Below are 25,070 nucleotides of genomic sequence, written 5' to 3' on the forward strand. Positions count from 1 at the left end.
CGAATGTTATTTCTCATGTTATTTTATTTGTTTCAGAAACGAGATGAGAAACTCCTCTTCTCGTGAGCAACATTAAACCAAACCGAAATATTCTTTCCAAATGTCACGTTTCTGCTTGTAATGGTATGACCTGAGCGATAATTAGCTCCTAGCTTTTAATCTTCTACGAGATAATAATAATTATTATTAGTTTATTATTATTACTATTATTATTCCTGAAGATTTGATAGTTCAAGTATTGAAACATCCGAGTATTCAAATATCTGAATATAATAAAACGTATGATATCACCGATCAATCGCCATCAAAAATCCTAAAGTAAAAAAAAAAATACAATGTGCATTCGCACAAGCTCATTAACCACTGAACCGCGATTGCTACGCGGTAAAAGATTCGTTTTTAGTCTGGTTACGTTAGGTTTCTTTGTCTCCGCTTGCAAACTTGTATGTTATATTTCTTCGATTCAAAATGTCTTTCGTATTTCTTTTATGAAGTCGGAAAAGTTTACATTAATAACTTGAGTTGTTCTTAAACCGCTGGTTCACAAGTTCGATTTTTTTTCTCCACACGAAACTACAAATATGACAGATTGAATTCTCATACACCCCATTTCTTTCAAAGCAGTCGCCATTACCTGGTCAAAGACTTATTTCCGCCACGATTCATATTAACCAAAATAAATTCATTTTTCGGAAGCGAAACTTTCACTTTCCGGATTTCGGAAAATTATGGAATTCAGTTAAATTCCCTAATTCAGAAGAATTTCGGAACTCGGAAATAATCCGGAATTTAGAAATTCCGGAATTGAGAAAAACTCCGGATTTCGAAAAAATCGGATTTTTCCGAATTCCGGAATGTTAACGAAATCAGAAATTTCTAAATTCCGGATTTATCCGAATTCCGGAATTATTCCAAAATCGGAATTTTCCGAATTCCGGAATTTGTCCGGTTTTACTTTCGGGAGTCCGAAAAGTAATAATTCCGGAATTGGCTATCCCTAGTTTATACACAACCTTTCAGAACACTAAGCTAGTAGCTGTCTACAAACAAACAAGTAATGCAAAGCATTTTGTATCCTGCAATACGTCATGTATTAAAATCCGACAGCAGTTTCAGTATCTATCCAGAAATTGCATGTATCTAGCTACTGGAAGCTGAGGTATGAAGAATTGTATTGTGTCTTAACTTTTTGTGTCTTATACAACCCTGGAAACTACTGGATATCTAAACGGCTTTCGTTAAATCCAAGTTGTAGTACTCACAGTTACATCCATTTGTGTCTATATGATCGTGTTACTAAAGCTTACTATATGACAGTGTTAGTAAGTCTTTCTCTGCTCTCCCGTAAAGTTGTGATACGATTTACTACAGAATAAAGAACCAATTATTATCAATTTAACCAAGTTGTTGTATTACTACACATCTGCTTCCGCCTCTGTCAACTCTGGTCGATCTCGTTGAGGCGACATATTTACTTTTTTATACCCCTTTCTTCGTTTACTGAACTAAGCAGTAACTATTCTGAAATATATTACTGCGCATGCCTCGTAGATAAATATTTCTGATGCCAATAGTTTCCGTTTTGTCCAAGGAATCTTCTTTTTCTTATTCCCAGCATGACCCTTTTATTACATTATATGAAGAGCATGTAGGTCTAAATACCTGATGTATTACATAGAATGTAGGTTTAACTCTTCCAGCAAAGAAGAAACATGTGAACATAGTATACAACCCACAGAAGTGATAGCTGGCAATACAGTGGTCATAATCCCTCACGACACAGAGAATGAGTAGTGCCCTCCCCGCTGGCCTAGTGGCTAGCACGTGTGCCATTGGTGTAGGTGTCCCGGCTTCGATTCCCGGCGGGAGAGCATCTATGATTTTTAACTGTTCCTTATGTTTCTGTGTTCGTTTCCCTGTCGTTATAAGTTATTGGAAAAAGCAAGTTAAACGAGTGAAGCAAGTAAAATTAGCAATAAGTAAGTTACTAAAACACGTTCGGTGAGTCAGTTAAAAAAAAGTGGACAATGAACTGGCTGTCGCGCCGTCCATGCGAGTTCGAATCTATTTTGGGATTGATTTTTTATCCATTTGAGAGAAAGTATTGTTTCTTTTCGCTACAGGTAATCACTCTTTTCGTATTTTTCGCTGTCGTTCACAGTTAAAGTAACTGACTATTCTTATTCTTTCTACGAATGATGGATCTCCTCTTTGGCTTCATGTCAAACATGCACACGTAATGAGAAGACGCTGCTGATAATAATAATAATAATAATATGAAATATTACTAGCTAAATTGTGTGTATATTTCGACAATATAATTTTATATTATTATGTGGAAAGAAGTAAGGCTGACTGGCGCCCCCCCCCTAATTTTTTCGATGCGCCTTATGAGTCCACGGTGTCCAACGTTGGTCCCATCTCACTATCACCTCCTGTTCTCTCGATATAAGTAATCGACATTTTGCCTAAAGAGGGCTCTGCCGTGGCTCCATGACTACCCATGACAATGACTCTTCGTTCATTTTGCATTGAAATCGCTGATTTTTCTGAGTACTATGGGTGCATACTGTCCAACGTTGCTCCCATCACTCTACAATTTCCCGTTCTCTCGATATAAATTGCTAATATTTTGTTTGTAAGGGAGATATGGCGTTACAATTATTACGTTTGGAGAAGAATTGAGGAAGATATTGCCTTGCCACAAACAACACCTATTATTATTATTATTATTATTATTATTATTATTATTATTACCACTAATGTTGCCTACCTTTATTTGCAATGCAATGTGTTACTAAAAAGCAAATCAAATAACACTCCTCGCCATTCACGCTCCCGAACTCGAAATACACGATTTACAGTTCTCTGTGTTAGGGGAAAGCACATTTATTATATTATTCTTTGAGTTTCTCAAGTTACTTCACTTTCAATGTGTAATTTCATATCATCACTAACAATCATCTTGTTCCGATACGAAAATAACCCCCTCCTGCAAAAAAAAAAAAAAAAAAAAAAAGCTAAACCGTAGCGAAAGGGCGTGAACCTTCTTTATGTGATTAATCGGGTCCAATATTTCAATAAGTCCCTGCACACAAATATTTCAGTAAAAGAGAAAAAGTTATTCTGGTTAAAGAATTCAAGATATTTCAACAATTAATGTTTGTGCCAAATTTCGTCTCAATCCGCTGAAAATTAGGGTGGTTATGGCATTCACAAATAGCGTTATATATATACAGATAGATAGATAAATAGACACACAGAGGGAGAGAGAAAAAGTGTTTTGCTCCCTTCTCGCACCTGTGGTGCGTCAGTGCTAAACCGGGCCCCTTTGCAAAACGTATTGACCAGCCTAACCTAAACAGAAACCTCTTACTTGCTAACGTAGAAACGTGGTCGGGAGGTGTAAGGCATGTAGAAATTGTATTTTTAATAACCATGAGTATGGTCCACTTCCATGTTTTTCTTTTTACTTTTTGCAGCTACATCGGAACGTTCAATTTTTATTTTTTACTAATTGCAAATGGCGTTTACATTCAAAATATGAGGAATTTTGGTGGCATTTGTTCGGATATTCTTCTCTTTTGAAATGAAGAAAAGAATAAAAGCAATACGCAAAGACGAAAAGTATTATCAGTACTAAACATTACCAATAATAATTGCTACGAAAAACTAAATACCACCTCTTTTACCATCTCTCATGAGCTGAATGTATTATTAACAAAAATTTTTAAAAATGTCCTCACCGAAGATTCGAACTGGCGACCTTTGCATTTGTAAGCCAGTACCTTAACCACTACACCAAGATCATTAGGTGGTGAACGTTTAGTTGACGGCGTATTTGTTGTATTTGTGTTTTATGTTCCCACTTCGACAATTTTTACTCTTTTTTCTAAGTTTAACAGCTGTTTCTGGCTTTCTCTTTCGGTGTCGTCCTTTATTTACACTATGCACTATTCGTATTCACAGCTTGTGCCCCTCTGCAATGTCTTATTCAGATTGAACTTTTCTTTTTGCCCCTCAGTAAACATTTGATTGATTTAATTCTCATACTCTCCACGGATGAAGCGCAGGAATGCCAGACTCGAAAAATAGATGTACATTTACTTTTCTGACAGATAATACTGTTAAGATATTGTTTTATTGCAGTGAGTGAAAATATGGTCCAATTTGTCAACCCTGTTACTTCGCTACTTGTTTTGTTTGTTGATTTAGGATAGCTCTAGGAAAAATCCGTCATTCACAGCTTTCATTTCTTTCTGTTTGTTGATCGAAAATGCAGTAAGTATTACAGATTAATTTATATGACTATGAATCACGTCTCCAACTTTACCTTGTAAAATTAGGTTAAGTTTATATCGTATCTCACGTAGTTTTTGATGTTAAAGAAGATAGTTGTGCTGGAACCTCCAAGAATGGCTTATGTCAAATAGGCATTCTAGGTGACAATATTTTCCGCATAAAAACCCAGTTTGCGAGTTTCTTAATAATAATAATAACAGTGTGTCTACCAGTCAGGGAAAGTCAGGGAATTCGTAGGATCGGGGAAAATGTCGGGGAATTTCATTGCGTGTCAGTGAAAATCTTGCCCAGGACTACTATAATGGGAACTAGCCCAAGGCTAGCTGGGGCTTCGCCCCAAGACCCTCGCGCTAGCTCGGGCTACGGTCTTGCACCTCATAAACCTAAAAGCATGCCAAATTTCGTCATTATTGCCCTACCGGAAGTACCAACATTTTGGGGTGTAGAATATGTGCCACTTCAAATAACATGGGAAACATTTTTCAGTTTCCCATAAAACTCACCTAAAATTGATTTTTTTTTGTTACTTAGATAACGCTATCAGAAACCCAGGCCTCCCATCTGTCGTGTTTTCCTATATTTTGGAAAGGTGTGTATATTTGCCCTATATGTGTCATATATTTTAATCTTGTCCTTTATTTCCTGTATTTTTCAGTCATTGAATTATTAAAAATACAAGCCAAGGGCAGTTCCAGTGATTATTTAAATTGCTACATATTAGCAATATGCTAAATGTGTCTTAGCATTTTTTCTCAAGACTAGTCACTAATTCTCACTATTATCTTTTAAATTTGCATTTTCATATCCTCCCATGTCCACTCTTTTTTCTTTGTTTCCTATGTGCATGCTCTTTCCTAGCGATGCTTAACTGAGGAACCTTGTCATGCTCCAGTTTCTTACAATGCAAGCTGCATCAACGTTTTCTTTCAGCAGTGTTTGCTGCAGTTGGCTGGCCATTGAGCTGTGCTGGTATTCACCAACTTTCCCAACGCCTTCCAATATTGCTGTGCATAATTACAGCAATTACAGCAGATAAAGTAACGAGGCAATACACATCTTTCCCCAACCTTGAAAGTTAATTTGGAGTCCTTTTTAAGAAAAGAAGACAGGTTAGATCAGTTATACTCACGGCTACTCAAAAGCAAAGAAGAATATAAACAACTGTATGATTTTATGAAGAAATTCCTTATTATATCTCATGGAAACACCTTCGTTGAGTCCGGCTTCTCAGTAAACAAAGATATTACCTAATCTTCAAGAAGTGTTACTTACTACACAACGTCTAGTGTATGATAGTGTTCTTAAATTGGGAGGCATTCTAAACATCGAAATTACGAAGCCCATGATACATTATATGCAAAATGCATCACAAAAAAGAAAGGAAGCATTTGCAGAAAGTCATCTTTAGAAGCAACAACTGAAGGACGAACAATCAGAGCGAAAACAAACGGCTCTAAAAATCAGAGAACTTGAAGCTAAGAAAGCCAAACTTCAAGAAAACACTGACCAGGAGATTGCTAAATTAGACAACCAGATAGAAGTGTTGCAGAAACTGTAAAGAATCTGACCAACGTTGTGAAGTGCACGTAATACAGTTTTAAGGTTGTATATTTGTTCGTGAATATTTAATACTACTCAGTGGACATTTAATACATACATACATAATACAGTTATGTGTGTATGTGGAAAATTGTATAACGTCTGTGATATTGGTCTAAGTTAACCATCTGTCTAAACAAAAGAGTTACTGTATAGGAAAACTCATTTCCAAAAGTTTTTGCATTTAAATTCTATTATGGTGTGATGACTAATTAATAAAAATAAATAGAAGTGGAAAGGGTGGCTGTGAGGGGTGAAGGGAGGCCACTAAAATAATCATAAATTACAGATAAATGAATTGGTTAGTTTGTACGTTTGTAGAATATTGTAGAATATTGTATTGCATAAACAATGATCAAACTTACAGTTCATTTTAATTATACTAAGGAAAAAGATAGCGACAGAGTCAGGGAAAATTATAATTTTGTCAGGGAAAGTCAGGGAATTTGATTATGCTTGCTTGGTAGACACCCTGTATTATAATAATAATAATAATAATAATAATAATAATAATAATAATAATAATAATAATAACAATAATAATAATAATAATAATGTGACCTTCATTTCACATTGGGCAACTAGGGTAGAGTTTCAAAGTAAAGGGTTCAATATTCTAACCTGAAGCAATAAGACTTATTTGTTCCGATCTCAATAGGTGGAAAGAGGAAGGAGGAACCTACTTCTAGAACAGACTAACTAAATGTATACAAAAAATAACTTCTCGCTACCTGAAAGTTTTTATTCTATGAAAATACAATGTTAAAACCGGAAGCGACAGATTTCTACAATTTCCGGTTTGAATAGAGGCATTGAAGCCGAAATAAAACTTGTCACTGTCACAATAAATTCATATAAAAGAAACCATTTCTCTCTATATATTACTGTTTCTGCTATTATTGTGTCGATCAATATTGAAACAAGAAGTTTTAAGTTTCTACGACGTCGTGACCTTGGAATACTGAATCCACATAAAAAAAAAAAAAAAATTAAAATCGTGTTCTTACCGTTTTTCCTTTATAAAAACAAATATTCAAATTGAAAATGATATACGGTATTTCTACTATTTCCGGTTACAAAGGAGGGATTAAAGCAAAGATTGAAACTATTTTGGGAACTTTAATTCATATTAAGAAATCCTTCCTCGTTATTGACTACCTACCGCGTTTGCTGTATGAGGATCAATGTTGAAATCGGAAGTTGCAGTGTATTTCAATCATTTCTGATTTTAGTAGAAATAATAGCAGAGAAGGCATATATCCTTGAGATGCTACATCATTATCAGAATATCGCCTTTCTTACCGTTTTTGCTCTGATATCTGTCGACAGACACACAAATGGCCATAACCATTCTGTAAGACAATGAAACATGCTGAACTATTCACAAGTATCGTAAGTCAAACCCCAATGCTCAACAGAAATTCAAACTACTCAACAACTCTGTAAAATTCAGACAAAATAGCTAATTCGTCCAAGCTTAAACCTTAAAGACATTTATCAGTTACTAGCGAATGCTCCCACGTATTACTGCAGGCACTATTTTGCGTTCTTCCTTCTCGACCTTTCATATATAATTCGTCCGAACTCGAAGTCTCTCGCAAAATTCGAATGTCTCGTGTGGGCATTTTAGGTAAGCACCCCCAACATTTTTCTTCTCTTCTAGAGCATTAAAAAAATTGAAAAATATGTTTAATGATTTTAAATGAATAGTCCAAATAACAAATTTCATGTCTCTAACCTTAAGGGATTCCGAGATATAAGATATCTTAGTATAACTGTAATCAGGGGCGTCATTTGGGGGGGGCAGGGAGGGGCAATTGCCCCCCTGAGTTTGACATTTATAGATTTTATTAACAAAATAGTAGTAAATCAGTGAAAATGCGAAATTTTACTTATATCAAGGGGTTTTGCCCCCGCCCCCAAGCAAAATGTGAAATGACGCTCCTGACTGTAATATCCAATTTTTTTCCTTCTCACTCCTCTTCTAGGTCAAATTAAAAAAAACACTGAAACACGTGCCTGATTATTTTAAAAGAGAAGTCCAAGTGATAAATTCCATGTCTGTAGCATCAAGGGATTCTGAAACATGGCGATCTTATTATAATAATTGTAACCCAACCCCTTTTTTCCTGCTCACTCCATTTTCTTTCCTTCTAGGTCAAGTATATAATAAACGTTGAAACACGCGTGTAATTGTTTTTTAAATAGGAAGTCGACACACCAAATTTCATGTCTCTAATCTTAATATATTCACCAGATAGACATTTTAGCATAATTGTAATTTCAACTCCACTTTTCTTCTCTCATTTTCTTCTATTCTAGGTCAAATTTCAGAAAACGCTGAAACACATGTGTAATTAAGTCCACAAACCAAATTTGATATGTCTAACCTTAAAAGATTCCGAGATATGGGCATTTTAACATAATTGCCACCCCTGTTCCCCTTGAAGAAATCTTTTCAACAAGCATGAGCTCTCGGATACATTTCTCTCTTTGAAAGTATTGACAATCCCTAACCCAAGTAGAATTGATCACCTTTACAGTGAAAACAATAGGGCTCCGTCACTGTTCAGAGATCCGCATCATGCCCCCGTGGTCACAATTCGTATAAGCAATAGCAGGCACATAGCCAAGCGGGGGGGGGGGGGGCGGACAACCCTCTCTTCGAGACCAGAAATGAAAAAAAAATTAAGGAAGGATGAAACAAAATGACATGAGAAAAAGAAGGATCAGCATTAAAAATAAACTACAGGAAGCTTTTGGTTACTCCTTCTTATGAGGAGATTTGTATTATTTAAATAGTGGTGACGAGGTGAGCGAGATATCCTGCAAGCAGGGTTGATATGTTTAAAACAAAATGTTTAAAACAAGTGTTTAAAACATGTTTTAAACGAGGGTTGTTGTTTTATTCAGTTTGTTTTAAACGTTTTAAACGAATTGTTTTAGACGTTTTTTTTTTTTTTCGATGGTGGTTGGACATGTTTAAAACAACTAAAATATCAGATTGAAGAAGCTAATTTAATTCTCTAACAAACAACCCATCCTCCGCAAGATTTGTGCATGAAGTAAATTACAAGCAGAGTTATATTCTTATTATAACAGAAATTACTGAACGAAATTCTGTACATCAATGTGCGTAGAGGAAGGCGTTGTACCTTTGAAACAATGTACCTTTGAACACCTGTGCTTTTCTCGAACTCAGAGCTATCTAGGTGTAGTGATTAAAATTCGTTTGAAAGATTAAATGAAAAAAAGCACTACAAACGCGTTTGGCTGTTGCTTACTGAGTGTTATGCCGAGTAATGTTCCTTTTAATTTTTTTCACCCCCAAAACGAAGATTTTTTGTAGTTACCTTTTGAGTTTTGTGCTCTTCGGTTTTCGCAACTTGTGATATTTTGGGGTAGAATCATTGGTGAATACAATAATATTTTTAGTTTTAACATCTGTTCAATATTTAAGCTAGTGGAGAACATTTTTTTTTCTCGTAATGGTGACCCTCTTGTACCTATGAACATTAATGCATCGTGTACCTTTGAACGATAAATAATACTGTTTAAAGCTACGCAATGTAAGTAGTTAAAACAATTGATATATTTTATATAGGTTAAGTTAAGATATAAAGTTATTAATTATAAATTTAAGTAGTTTCTATATATTCGCTTATTGTATAACATAATGTTAAGAGTTGTATATGCTCAACTTTATTGTTTTCAAGTTTTTGTTAAAACTTCTCTTCAATTTTTAATTTAATTAATAAAATTTCAATTCTGGGGAACTTTTTATAGATAAAACCTTTTATTGCAACTTATAACTGTTAATATTTACGGCTTCTTATTATATTATTGCCTCAGAAACGTTATAATTATCACTTTGTTCAAAGGTACAAGAGGGTCTGTTCAATGGTATACGACCATAATGTACCTTTGAACAAAACGGATATGCTCTTGTTATATTCCATAAAAGCTAATGTAATTATGTAACACGTTTAAAAATCATCCTATCTGATAGCAAAGAGATGGGACAAAAATTGGGGAAAAAGTGCTGAATATTAGCACCAAAATTTCGAAGAACTAAAAGTGTTCACAGGTACAACGCCTTCCCCTATAACTAAACCAACAGAAATTCAAGTGAAGTATTTGAACATTTCTTAATTTCCAAGAATAATTCAGGTTAAACACACTATACACTATTCTAAGATTCAAATTCACAAATTCAAAACTTGAGTATTTTTTAGTCACTATCATTTCCATAATAATGAAAAGTTCTCGCATAATAAGCTAAAAGAAATACTCTGACAAATACAATACAACTCATAGAAAAGAGCAGTGACTAGCCTACAAGGAGCAAATGACATCTTTTAACTAAACAGTTTTCATTTACATCTCTATCTGCAACGTGGATATCTAACAATTATTAGTGTCTACGGCATAACAACACAATTAACCTTTAGACGCCCGCCAGGGATTTTAACAAAATGGTGGACTCTCACGTTCGGGGCTCTGGTGACCCTCCTAATTATCAGAGAGTCATGATTTATACACAGTTGGAAAGCTCATATACCACAGATTCCAACGAGGTAACATTCGTGAAATTCCCGCCGTACTTGTAGAAACGAACAGACACAAAAATCATTAAAAAATATGAAAATATTGACTTTGCGGGGCCCTGGCAACTCTTGCATTCACCGCAAAATGCTGTGACAAAATGCTGCTAAAAATGTGCAAAATGTGTGCTTTTGCGCTGACAAAATGATGCTATTATGTAGGCCACACACTTGTGACAATAATATAAGAAATAGTAGCCAGTGCTGCCATTGCGTAACGAATTCGTTTTATGTAGGAAGTATTAAAAAAATGCGCAGAAAAACATTCATTGAATTAGACACTCTCTCCCCTCCCCCACGACAGTACCACGTCCAAATGCAAATCATTTTTGCTGCACACATCATGTGTACGAACAAAAATTATGCTTCTAGACCACTTCAGTAAAATATATATTTTGCCTTATATAGAACCGTTCTGAAACTAAAAGTAAATTAACCAAATTTGACCCCTCTTCCTCTATAAACAGAAATACATATACAGGTTACTATCATGTAGGGGACTACTTCATTGTTTCACATACTAATTTTTGTGGATGTACCACAAAGGGGGAGGAATGGCTTCCAAAATCTGATGAAAAATTTAAAAAACGAACTTCATCCTCCCTCTCTCGTCCGTATATAAATACTCACTACATACATAAAATGTAGAGATATGCACGAGCGAGTTCGAGCGAGTTTTCATTGAAACTCGACTCGACTCGAAACCGACATCATTGAACTCGGCTCGAAAAATTTCCTCCAACTCGACTCTAGTTTCAAGTCGAGTCGAGCCAAATGCTGTGTGTAGTTTCAAGTACTTTCTTCAAGTATCCTACATAGACAATATAATTATTATCAATGATACTTACTATTACTACAACTTATTATTATTATTATTATTATTATTATTATTATTATGCGTGTATAAACATGAATGATAGGCGGTTTGTATCTGAATACTAAAAACTAGTTGACAGCTGACCTCGAAAAAGGTGAAGTCAAGGATGCGAGAACATCGTTCACGAGGTTCTGGGTTTCAGTTCCGGAGGAGCAAGTATCCAGGCTCGAACCAAAAATCGTTAAAAGTTAGACTGCATCGGCCAAACATGTTCAAACCTGCTCGGCTCGGGTTCTCAACGGCTATAGCGGCTCGGCTCACAGCTCATTCACTATCGAACCGAGCCAACAGCTTACCCAACCAAGCCGGCTCGAGCCAATGGCTTACCTGAGCCGAGTCGGTGCCTCATCTCTACCGAGCCGGTTCGAGCTGCTCCTCAGTTGAACCGAACTGAGCCAGTTAACATCACTACCTGGGTTGGGCTTCTGCTTCGGCTCAAAAGTTAGATCGTGCAGGTCTCAGCCTTGGTGGTAAGGACTACAGATACCGGTGTTTACATTGGTGCTCACATTTGAGGCTGTCTCGTTATAAAAATCCATAGTCGTCCTGTTAATCGAGGCGAGAGGAGATGCGAGTAGTGTCCCATCTTCTGAGCAACACTAAAAATGTTCCATATTACTGCTTACATTTCTTATGACTTTCGCTTTCCAGTCTAATCAGGCCATGATTTCAAAACGAGTTAAAACGAGCTAAACGAGCGAGCCGTTTATCAAACTCGACCTCAAAACAGTGACTTGGCTCGAAACTCGACTCGAGAAAATTACCTTTGACTCGACTTGCTTCGAGTTTCGAGTCGTTAGCTCGACTCGTGCCCATCCCTAATAAAATGCATACTAGGGGAAGGCTTCATTCCTCAGGAATACTTTGGTGTCAAATCATCTTTGTGGCTTAATTAGGGGCTGAGCTATTGATGTTTGTTGTAAAAATAAATGTAATTTACGTCAAAAAACTGGAACTCCAAAAATTGTCTAACTTTGCCCCCTCCCTGCTCTCCCATATAAGGAAGAAGTACAAATACATGATATTACCATGTAGTGGCCTACTTCATTGCTTCATGTACCAAATTTTATGAATCTATCCCCCAAGAGGGGGAATGGCTCCCAAAAGACCGTTTAAAAAGAAACAAAAGAACACGATATTTACCCTCCTCCCACAGCCACATGGTACCCCCACATAGATAAGATGCACACTAGCGGAAAGCTGCATCCTTCAGGAATAAATTGGTTCCAAAACCATCTTCCAGCCTTAATTAGGGACTGAGCCATTGAGGTTTAAAGCCCTGATACAGCAGTTGCGTCAATGGGCGTTTAAAGATTAAGAATGCAGACGACCAGTAGAACGTAACACAAAGAAACTACATATTCAGTGAACAGAAATTGAGAAACTCCCGATTTCTTTCTCTGGAATTGAACATTGGACGGATCGAGATTAGAGAAGTTCCAGAAATTTGATCTAACGGTTGAATATAGACGGCAAGCAATACCTGTGAGCGTGTAAAAATGGAATATATATGCCTATTTAGATTATTGTTTTAAACAAAATAAAAATTTTAAACGTTTTTTTTAAAAAAAAGTACTTTGTTTTAAACATAAAAAGGTGCCTTTTTAACGTGTTTTTTTTTTCAACCCTGCCTGGAAGAGTCAGGGAATTTGAAATTTCTAGAAAAGGTACGGAATCCTCAGAATTTCTGCTACTAGTTAGGGAGATTTCAAGCTTCCGATGGCATAGTGCCGTTGTAAGCATAGCGTGGATATTTCGTTACCCCACACTAGCATTCTATTTCTGTTACAACGCGTCCATTTAACCCATTTCTAAGAGATTCTCATGGCCTGTAAGGCTTCCTCTTCGATGAAAAGCTGTGAGGTTTGTTAAAATCTTGTTTGAAGCTTGCTTATTCAGAGGTTCCCGACCAAAGATCAGAATTATTAATACTGGTGAAGTCGGATTGCAAGAAATGCCTTGTGTCTTTATTGCTTATTGATAAATATGCTTAAAAGCAAAGCAACGAAATAAAATAATCGTTTTGTCTCAATGATAATTCTTGTCTTTGAGTCTATAGGATTGATGATTAAAACTCTATATTATGCTGTCCCACGACAGTCTCTCACCCTCATTGTTCGAAACGCGCAAAATAAATGAATAACTCTGATCAAATTAAATCATTGAAACACTAAAATATGTAAAGTGAAACAAGTAAAACATAAACAAGTGAATTATGTACAACAAAACACAACTAAACATTGAATGACTAAATTGAGTAATAATTTTCAGTTAAATATTCCTATTTTCTCAAAATATTTCAAGTTAAAAATGAATTGAAAACTGATAAACTGCAAAAATTAGAATAACTAAATAATTGAATTGAATAACTGAAATATTTAGCATCATTAGTTAAAAGTTCATTTCAAATATGGATACAAAACTGTTTTCAACACGTATCGCTTGTTCATGAACTGGTCCGCCATACTGGAAGAGGCTGTGGCATAGCGCACTAATGTCAACATCTGTTTATTTGTGCGTATTTATTCACACAGTTAAAGACGGTATTGTGTACGGAAGGCGGAGCAATGACATTGAAAACAAAACAAAAGAAATGTATTATAGGAGTTCAAAGCACGTTTTAGTATTAGGATTAAGTTTTTATTGGTGGTGACTGATTACATACGTCCAGAGGAAATAAACTGTATGTGTATGTTGTTATGTATGGAAATGCAATTTACTGAGACTGTTAGCTTTTTAATTCTCACAGAAACACTACACTGTCACCTAGGAGTGACGTTGAGAGATGTGGTTTCCGCATGTAGCTCAATTACAGACACATGAATAAATGTATTAAGAGATGTCTTTTATTCATTGTATAATTGTCCGTTGTGTGTAGTCTCGAATTAGACCCTCAAGTCTCAATAAAGTCGAAATTGTTTACTTTCATTTGTTATTGATATTTATAATTAAAAAAGTGATCCATATTGTGGAAGTCCATCGGTTGTACACAGTTCTTGGTATGTTGAATACCAGATTCTAGGATCGAGGACAGACTGGAAAGAAGTAAGTACTGTCCACGAGCTTTTCCAAGGAAGAGGGGAGGGGTCCTCTGGATCATGTATACGTAACTTCCAAATCGTTATACGCGGGTCATTTGGCCACTAAAAATGATTACATATTGGAAGGATGTCCAAATTCTTGTCTCGGGCAGGGAGGAGGAATGTTTGAGCAGAAGCAGGTAATGGAAAGGAAATGCTTGTCTTGAAACTTTCTATGCTTACAAGCGTGTTGAAAAGGCGTGGCGGTGAAGTCTATACTTACATTGGTGGCTAGACTCATGTTTATTACAACGATGGTTTGGGAAAAAGCCAGAGCTATGAGAACGCCGCTTCGTACTATATGAACGTACTTCTGTAGGCACTACAACCATGGCAATAGATATATATCTTTATGTATGTATATTGGTACACAAAAAATAGCCACAATACCAGAGTAAGATGCCTAACCACTGTACTACTTACATGCTTATTATTATAAAATTGCTTTCTTGTATCGTATATTTTAATTTGTTCTTGTCTTCATATATTTTTCGCACATTCATATAGCTGATACGGATATCTTGAGGACTTCCATACAAGCAGCGTAGCAGGTGATTCGTAAGAAACGTATTCAACGATTGATTCGGAGTCGCGCCATATCGAGGTTCTGATTGGAGAACATGGCTTCACGCCATACAGATTTATCAATGTTAGAAGTGTTTTACAGTTCTGAAATTATAATAATAGGTGTATAGTCATGTAATCCATGGTATACGTTTCATTTCATTCATTCGTGTCTTTCATGGTGTTGCAATTTGCACTAACAACCTTGTATATCAGAAACCACACATAATAGAATCTTAATTTTTTTATATAATACAAAGAGTTTTTTGAATAAAAATTTAAGAAAAAATATTATTTCATCTATAATTAATGTAAAGATTTATTTTCCCTTAGAAACATGATTAATATACATATAGATGTACATTTTTTGTACCACAAATAACTCTTAACCTTCGTATGCTCTTGGTAACAACATCTAGATTCATTCCCAAAGAAACAGTCAATATAATTAAGAATAATGGGTAACATTTACGAAAGGGACAGTGAAATTAATAGTGATGCATCGATAAATATATTTTAAATTTTTACTCTCACTACACAAGGAAGAAAAAAAGGCATTGGTACACTATAGCATCTTATAAGCATATCAAACAAAACAATTAATTTTATACAACACGAAAAACTCACTTCACTAAAAATACTTTCATATACCACATACAGTGTGAAATCATTAAGGTGGATCACCAGGTGTTCTTGGTGGTATGCGAAATATTGCTTGTATAATGTGGCGTTGCCAGATAGTGTCTAGTGTTTACTTATGCCAAATAATAAAGGAAGTTGGAAGTTATAATGGAATTCTGCTTGGATACTTACTGGAGAAATTGATTTTAGAACCTTACTGGAATTCACAGCTAAGTTTCACTTCTCGAACTGCAAGGCTAGAATCCAGGAATTAAACGTATAAATTTGGCAACAACCCATTATGGCGTTCTGCGCAAGTTTCTTCTCAAGATCTATTTCCTTAAATGTTAATTAATATTTAAATAAAATGTGAAACATAACACGAGAAACTGTCAAACAATATATCTGTTTCATAAGATTGTTGCTTTAACATACTTTACATATACAAATAAAAATTTCATAAAAATGAGCACTTCTAGTAAGATCGAACAGCAAGTGCCATCTTGTGTGCTCATTCTAAAATGAATCAAATATTTTCTTTTATTTGTTACCTTTTTCGATATCAGAAGACACAACCAAATAAATCAGTGTCCTGTGTTGTAGCTGAAACATAATTATATCTTATAGTACAATATTTATAATATGTAACGTTTCATTGCGCAGTAGTTAAGGAAATAAGCTAAAATATGTACTGACTTCCGGGTGGTGATCCACCTTAAAATAATAATAATACGTGAAAACGCTTTACGTACTTCACATTTTAGATAAAATTTCTACTTGAAATATTTAATCATTTAAGTTGCTGAACGATGTATTTTGACTTGAAGCATATAACGCTCCTTTTTCAAAGTTTGAAAATCAAATTACTTCAGAAAGAGAGGACGGTACAATACCTTTGCTCGATGGTGAAGTAAGAATACGTGATCTGACCAATCACTAGCATTGTATATTCTTTACAGATAGAGCTCTCTGTCTTGTAACTATATGGTTAGCGTACACATCTTTGGCACGGAAGACCCGGGTTCGATTCTCTGTGGACGCTCATGTTTGGATCCCATATAGCCTCGCTGCTGAAAGGGATGCTAGAACTCCAATCCAGCCAATCAATTTTTGAACAGATTGTAAATAAGCAGTTAAGACGTGATCCTACTACATTCATACAATAGTACGATAAATTGCCACATTATTATACTGCTGAGGTAACTAAATGAACGAAGTATTAGTTTCCCATAAACATATTATATGATCCCATATTATTTTCTTATCTTTTCGGCATCACGACATGATTTTGCCACCACATTTACTGTATCAGTTTGGCAAACTATTAAGAAAGCTTAAGACTTTCTCAAACAAAATGTTTGGAAAGGTAAACCATAAAAATGATCCAAAGAAAATCGAATTAGCTGTTTCAGTAGATTGTACAACTCTTTCATAACATTTTTAAATATAATAAAACGATTTAGGTATCAACATTATGTTAGTCGATTATGTAATTGTAACTAATGGAAAATACCTAAATTAGCGTTACCATATATATATATCATCATTTATGAGGCAATGTCCACTTTTTGAGAGTATAAATTTCCGTTTGCATATATTTTCCAAAATTTCATAATTTGTCCGCATGTTCTAAAGTCAAGTGAGATCAGAACTCAGTTCAATTTCAGACCTTTCATATGTAAAATAGGTTTGGCCATTTACATTCAAAAAAGGAAGTGTCAAAAATGATCAGATTTACTGACAAGGAAACCGATTTAAGTGTGACACGAAATTGTGGAAGAGTTTATACGCAATCAAAGTATTTTTGTAAACAATGAATTCCATTAAAGGGAAAAACCCTCGATCTCAACCGTTATGGAGATACAAAGGGATACGGAGAAAGCTGGTGCTCTGATATTTTGTGAATTGTCGGCTATATTGCGAGTGAATATGTTTGAAAATTGCATTTAAATGTCAAGAAAGATGCAACAGAGCGAATAAAAGTGATGTTGAATGTTGAGGTGAGTGGCGTAGTTTTTACCCGGGGCCAGAAAAAGAAGGGGCTATGAGGAATAACAAACGGCATTGACACGAAGGATAAAATTGTATGATATTACTTGCTAATATATCATGTCTTTAGTTCGTGGAAAATGAGAAAAGATTATATGAAAATGTATTAATTATATTGCCAAAGCAACAGAGACGTTATTATGTGAAGAAAAATAAAAGATCATCTTGTGCAAAAGCACTATAGAAATACAGATCAAATAATATGAAACATAAACATATTGTTGCAACGTAAGAACGACAGTCTAGTTGTATGACATGCATTAAAACGCAAAGTATGATCAATAACCAAAAATAGTATCTTCCACTTAAAAAACGAAAACCAGGGCGCCTGGTATATTCTATATCACATAAAGTTGTTGCATGGAAACATGCTGTATGTATACCTGTTGTATGTATATATTAATGTTCGGTTTGGAGACCATCAATGCTTTCATTTAAATCAGCATCGCCAGTCACACAGAAAATTACAAATCCTATTTCACGTTTTGACATAGGGCTGCAAGAGACAAGGAGATCTTTTTAATTACAAACATCCGCCAGTTTGAAACTTTATTGTTGTATTATGTTGATGTTCCTAATCGCCGAAGGTAATGCAAACACCCATTTTTGTTTCTACTTTGATTCGTATCGGTTGATAATTGAGGAAATTATGATTATTTGGAAAGTTTAAACGGCTGTCATTTTCATTTTTTTTTTTTTTTTTTTTTTTTTTGATGGATCATTTTAATTTTCACCCTTGACTATGTGATTATGTAATTTTCAACACTGTAATTAAGCTACAGCCTGTTGTGTTGGCAATAAATAAATAAATATAGTAAAAAACACTTTTGAGGCATTTTTCGTTCCGATCGGTTAATAATTGTAGAAATTATTAATGTTTGGAACGTTCATACAGCCACCGTTTTTTACTTTTTTCATCCTATTTGACCTGATGATGCTTTTATTCGATTCAGCGTACCAAGAAACCTATACATAGACACCTTACACGCCTATTTCAGAGAACAATGGAACTTCCGTTATTTTCGCCTTCCCGCTCCAAAACCTCCTTTCCCTAGAATTTTTATGGACCCTTCAGTTTTGTGACCCTCGTGTCTAAGCAACTATTACTAAAGTTTTGTGGATGAAGGAATGCTTTACTTCTTAAAGTTTCTTTTACCTGTACTATCGCTACATATCCAAAAATTCGCAAAATATCGGAGCACCAATTTTCCTCTTATTTCTCTGTATCTCCGGAACAGTTGAGATCGAGGGGTTTTCCCTCTAATGGGTTTAATTGTACAGAAAAACACTTCGTTTGCGCATAAACTCTTCCACAATTTCGTGTCACACTTGAATCGTTTTCCTTGTGAGAAATACGATTAAGCTAGAATTTCGTTATATGTAATTCTTCAATTAATTGAAATGATATTTTATCTTATTTTTAATATACTTGAAACTCAATAATACACTGTTATTAATTCCAAATACAATGAAACCAATAGACCTGTAAACTACTATACGTACATACTGTAAATTGGTCACAAGGTTGCAAGCATTGCTTCCTCTTAAATACATAAATTTAAACTGAAGTTACGGACTGACAAGAAGCACCAAAAATTGAGTTGTATTGTCGAGTTAAATCAAGTTCCTGAATGCAATCATTTCTGAAATACTTTAGTGCTTACAATTAAAAACAAAATATTTTTCAATAGATCAGAACGAATTATAGAATTACTATGAGTAGTAATAATACATACAAAAATCCTTATCAATCACGAAAATTTCCTTTCGTCTGCACTCTCATCATTTTGGGCAATACCAACTTACTATTATTTAATGTGAATATCATTAAAGTAACCTATCTTTAGAAGACAATCTACTAATTAATTGGCTTGAGTTCCTGCTGTTGTTCTTTCATAATATACGATCCTCACTTGTTCATGTATTATTCTTCAAATTTTTCAGTTTAACACTTATTTAAATATATGATATAAAAAAAATTTTCAAGTCAAGTAAAGATACATAATTCTCGTTGTAATTATCGATTAGTGTTCTAGCTATGGAAAGACATACAGCTTTGTCCTAATTCAAAAGAATGAACACGTGAAAAACGGGAAGTGAGGAGAAAGAAAAAAAAATTACAGAAGCCCGTGTCAGCTTTCCCTCTTTCGCCTCCGCTGAATTCCTTAACCTCCGGCGAAAAAAAAAAGTGCACTGATGTGTTCGGCACGATTCACTTATTATTATTATTATTATTATTTGTCTCTCTAACATTCCTTTTTCTTTCTTCATTATACATCCACTCTTGTTTTGACCGGTAAGCTAGAAAGAAAATAAATCTATCTTACAGTGTAATTGAATTTATTTTTTAAACACAAACAAACTATATGCTGAGCAAAGCAATATATTCACATTAAAGCATTACATTCGTGTGACAGCTTCGCCAACTTACACTTTGGCTTCATCAGATAGTGTCTGATGAAACCAAAGTGTTAGTTGGTTAAACTGTCACACGTATATAATTTTTTCACATGAATATATTGTTTTGCTCAGCATATAATTTGTTTGTGTTTAATTATATACCAAGCAACGCGTCTATATATGGAAAATTTATTTTTTAAATACACTGTAAATTTATTTTTCGAAGTTACAGACAATTACATCAGCAAACAGTCAACTGGCAATGAGTCTGCTGCATGCTCGAAATACAATGTGGCTACTTTGTGTTTAAACCGTTACAAGACTCTATATGTCTCTTTAATACTGTTTGTCAGAGTAAATTTATGTTTATTCTTTTAATATTAGGACTAGTATGAATTTTACACAATACATACTTTGAACACTACAAGGTGTTTAGTTCGAATTGTCTATTTAAAAAAAAAAAAAAAGAGTATTTTAAATAAATAATTTACTATCGATGCATCACTAATACATACATATCTATGAGGCGTATTATCATTTAAGTAATGTAATGAGTTTACAAATACGAGGTTAAGTAGAGTACACAATACGCCCAATTGATCATGATATTCTTTCGCTGTTCTCTTGGTTTGAAAGACTAGGTCGATATCTTTCCTCAGGTTCGTTCCACGGTATCTCGATGTATACAACAATTATTGACTCAAAAAATCCTCTTCGTTATTTGTAGATTAATTATATAATTCCTAATTTCTACACCATAATATCGCTCCACTGACTATTTTCCCAAAAAAATATTCATTTCAGCAAGAACTACTTATTTGCGAAGTCTTAAATGTAACTTGGAATCAATCACATTTTAGGAATGTTAATTTGTTCTCAATAGCTGATTAGATCATGGTATGTAATTAAGTACACCTTATCACGAAACAATAAGACCAACTATCAAATTCGTCAGCAAAATTACAAAAGAAGAAATTCATTTAAAAAAAGAAAGTAAACTTTCTTTCGTTCTCAAAATGTACATACGATTTAAAAGAATGTAATCTGTCACGCGCGCACACATATACAAATAATATATACACATATGATTGTATATATAAGTCCTTTTTTTAAGAAAAAAAATTATATTTACAACTTAAAAAAGTTTTGGCAACTATCGATGAATTATCTCATAAGAGCACCAGTCTTAAAGCTGCACTTAAAAATCCTCTTTTACACAAATTGGTTCTAATTAATACTATTTTCACGTCTCTCTCGACTTTTGTTGTGCTTCCGGATACAACGGAAGATCCACAGCCTCCACTTTATCTACTACTTTGAATGATGGATAAAGTCCTTCGCGACCAGTTCGTCGGTTCCTCCCCATCGAAAAGCCGTCCCAATGATTCCCTGCCACGCCCACCAGATCACCTTTCTCCAAAGTGATTTCATCTCCACGTTTAGCATGGTGTGGAAGAATGGCGATTTGATTGTGAGGATTCTGGCCACCATAGTAATAAATATCATCAAGAGATCGAAATCGGTCTGCAGCATCTGGATAAAACTGTTGCATTATTTCGTACGCAATCCTACACACCTGTAACGAAACAAAACTTACAATTAAAGTTGTATTCGTTTTTATGTAACCTAACTGCTCAATACAAATGCTTTAACAAAGAAAGCTACAGTAAAAACATGTTAAGTTGTCCTCTTAAACTGGAATCCATAAGTATATCATATGTGTACAGGGTGAACATTTTTTTAGAAAGAACTCCTATATTCACCTTTCCAAATAATAGTAATTAGCTCCTTGTACTTAAAACCCAATTATGGTTCTTCATTGGAGAAAAGAAATTCATTAAAGCATCGGGAAGAACGGTTTAAGAAAATAAGAAGGAATCACATATTACAGAAGCTGATAAAAACATGTAAATCTTCCCAAAAAGAGAAAGATCCTGCGAAAAATATATGGACCAATAAGAGAGAATAACACATGGTGCATAAGAACAAATGTAGAATTACAAGATCTATATGTCGAGCCAAATATAATTATAAGAATCAAACAAGGAAGATTAAGATGGGCAGGGCATGTACAGCGTATGCACGAAAGCGGAACGGCTAAGAAGGTGTTCATAGAGAAACCAGGCGGTCGAAAGAGAAGAGACAAACCCAGAAAAAGATGGATAGACATTCTAGAAGAGTATGTGAAGAAATTAGAAGTCAGAAGCTGGAGAAGAAAAACAGAGAACCGAGAAGAATGGAGAACAGTGGTTAGGGAGGTTTAGGCTCTTCAAGGGCTGTAGCGCCGACCAATAAGTAAGTAAATCTTCCTCAACATTGGCCTGCAGCTACTGTCGGTGCCATCAGCAAATGAAAATTCTTAAATGGAATCGAGAAAATCACCACATTTACCAACGATTAATTCAAACACCATGACTGTGTTATAGGCACAAGAAACTAAATATTAGTATTATTTGAAGCGGTAAATACCAGAAGAATTCATTCTGTGGTATATCGCTGCAGTATATTTCCACCTAATTTATGGTATTGATGTATATAATTTTAACACATCAATGCTTCTTACAATGACCGGTACATTTATATTCTTGCATATTGATTTCTTATTTATACTAGTATTATTATTATGATGATGAAGACTAACATTTTTGTACTGGGAAGATATTTTTCCTTTGCAACTGTAAGACTTCCCACAGCTTTCCAATACATCTCTTCTTTTTAGTTGCTCTGAACGAGGGAAGTTCTGATGTGCTTATTCTACATTTTATTCGGTGCTTGTAAGTCGAGAACAGAAACCTGATATTGTCAACTCATAGTTCACACCGAAATTCTGAGATCAATTTCCCTGAATTTCAATGTCTAAGAAAATTTGTCCTGACCCGCAAAATTATCATTTATAGTGAACTTTAAAATAATAATAATTATTATTATTATTTTTGAATCGGTCTCTACCATTCCTATAGCAGTGGAACGCTCTCCTATTATTATTATTATCATTATTATTATTATTATTATTATTATTACAGCATAAGGTCACTTTCTTACTATAAATCCTTATTATGAGTAAAACTTCCTATATTTGGAATACAATAAAACATTAGTAGCAAATGATAACTATGCATTCAGAAAATAGCTCCTCATTCTGAATACACTTGTATAGCATAATTTGGCCTATCTCTTTGATTACCTACCGACCAATCTAACTTATTCTTTTCTTCTGCAACATCTAAAGATTTTGTTGTTCTTTCGAAGTTTCAAGTTTTACTACCTTTTGGTGCTCCTCAAGCTTCTTTATTTCTGAAGATAATTATCTTTTTATAGCTTTTTGTCATCTTTCTGAATCTGCATTGATTCTTTGGTGTTCCTTATATATTCTTTGACAGCTGTAATACTTGCTAACATAACTTGAGCAATAGGAATATTCTTAACCCTTTCATGAAATATGGCATTTTTCCTAACCGTACTTGAAATCTATCAACTTTCCTTACTCCTGGCATTTGAAGGATTTTTATTTCTCTGACTCTTCCATGACCTACTTTGACTTTCAAGGTTAGTGTGAATTCTATAATTTCAGTGAACATTATTATTATTATTATTATTATTATTATTATTATTATTATTATTATTATTATTATTATTATTAATAATAATAATAATAATAATAATAATAATAAATTTAATGAATAAACAAGTCTTTAATTAATGTCCGTGAAGAATATTCACCATCAAAAATAAATTTATTTATTTGCTCAATATTAACAATTGCACGCCAGATTTTATACATTGCGAGATGACAAAAAAAAATCTTTTATTTGCATTATAATCTCGAAACATTTGACACGCTTTTTACGTCATCTATTCTATCTTTGTTTTCCATAGCACTATATTTTGCTACGAAACAAATGAACTTTCGTTACTGAACTAATGGCTTTCCTTGTTAAATACCTGAACGATTTTGATGCAACTTGAAAAATAAATATGTACATAAAATCATCAAAAGATATCCATATTAAAACTATATGGTTTGCAAATTAATTGATCTGAACGTAAGTTCATCGTCCAACGAAAAACCAGTTACCAAATTAAGCTCTCACAATATGTGGCGGCATAAAGTTTTGATATGCAATGTTTACGCCCTCTGAATAACGTATAACTCATCGAAATATTACGTATAACTCGCCGAAGTATTATTGTCATTATTATTGTTGTTACTATGATTAAATTAATGCTGTTCAAATAAATAAACATGAATGGAATATCATTGGTTAATAATTGACAATAATTTAGTTAATGCTTGAAATACTTGCCCAAATCTAAACATATAGAGAAAATTTTTAGTAAGGTTTCACAGCGAGCTATCGGCAACTAAACTAATGTTTCGCCAGTTACAAAGTACGGCTCAAACGAACTCGAGAAGCTCAATTTAAGAAGACTTTATGCATCTAGTTTTACAATCTTTTCCCCGATTTCTAATCAACTGAAACATGTACTGTTACGGAGAAAAATAATGTAAATAAAGTACATACATAGAGTATTCGCCTTTCTTTTTTGATTATAATATTTATTGTTACACGTTACTGGGAACTGAGTGGCCATCCTTTTTCTACAGTAAAGAAAATCTTAATGGAGATTATCTTGCTGTACGTGCAACCTTTACTATTAATGGTTACTCTACAGCTTTCTTTTAGTTCGATTCTCTTTACTTTCATGACATTCTCAAAAACATTTCCACGATTCGCACAAAATGATCGCGGAGCAGATTCATTTATGATTTGTATTACCGAAATTGAATAGTAAAATTTTCCAAGACATCTGGTTATTATTATTATTATTATTATTATTATTATTATTATTTTGTTAACCTTTTCGTGATCACAATTGACTTATCTGGGCTTTTATTCTGATAATTCTTAGGAAAAAAAATTGTCAAGAAATGTCATCGTATTGTAAAAAAAGGAAACAACACTACAGACTAAG

General features: G+C 34.2%; 1 protein-coding gene across 4 annotated transcripts in view; it reads right to left on the minus strand.

Annotated features, from left to right (window-relative positions):
• Positions 1–15,317: 15,317 nt before the first annotated feature.
• FucT6 (alpha-(1,6)-fucosyltransferase 8) overlaps positions 15,318–25,070 on the minus strand; it is a 236,754-nt gene continuing 227,001 nt past the window's right edge. For all 4 annotated transcript variants that reach the window (XM_081772210.1, XM_081772212.1, XM_081772209.1 and 1 more), the window contains one exon: positions 15,318–21,672. In XM_081772210.1, the coding sequence (XP_081628336.1) occupies positions 21,340–21,672 (333 nt within the window). In that variant the 3' untranslated portion in view covers positions 15,318–21,339. The remainder of the gene's footprint in view (positions 21,673–25,070) is intronic.

This window comes from Thermobia domestica, chromosome 9 (genome assembly GCF_964235325.1).
Source record: "Thermobia domestica chromosome 9, izTheDome1.hap1.1, whole genome shotgun sequence".
Lineage (NCBI taxonomy): Eukaryota > Metazoa > Arthropoda > Insecta > Zygentoma > Lepismatidae > Thermobia > Thermobia domestica.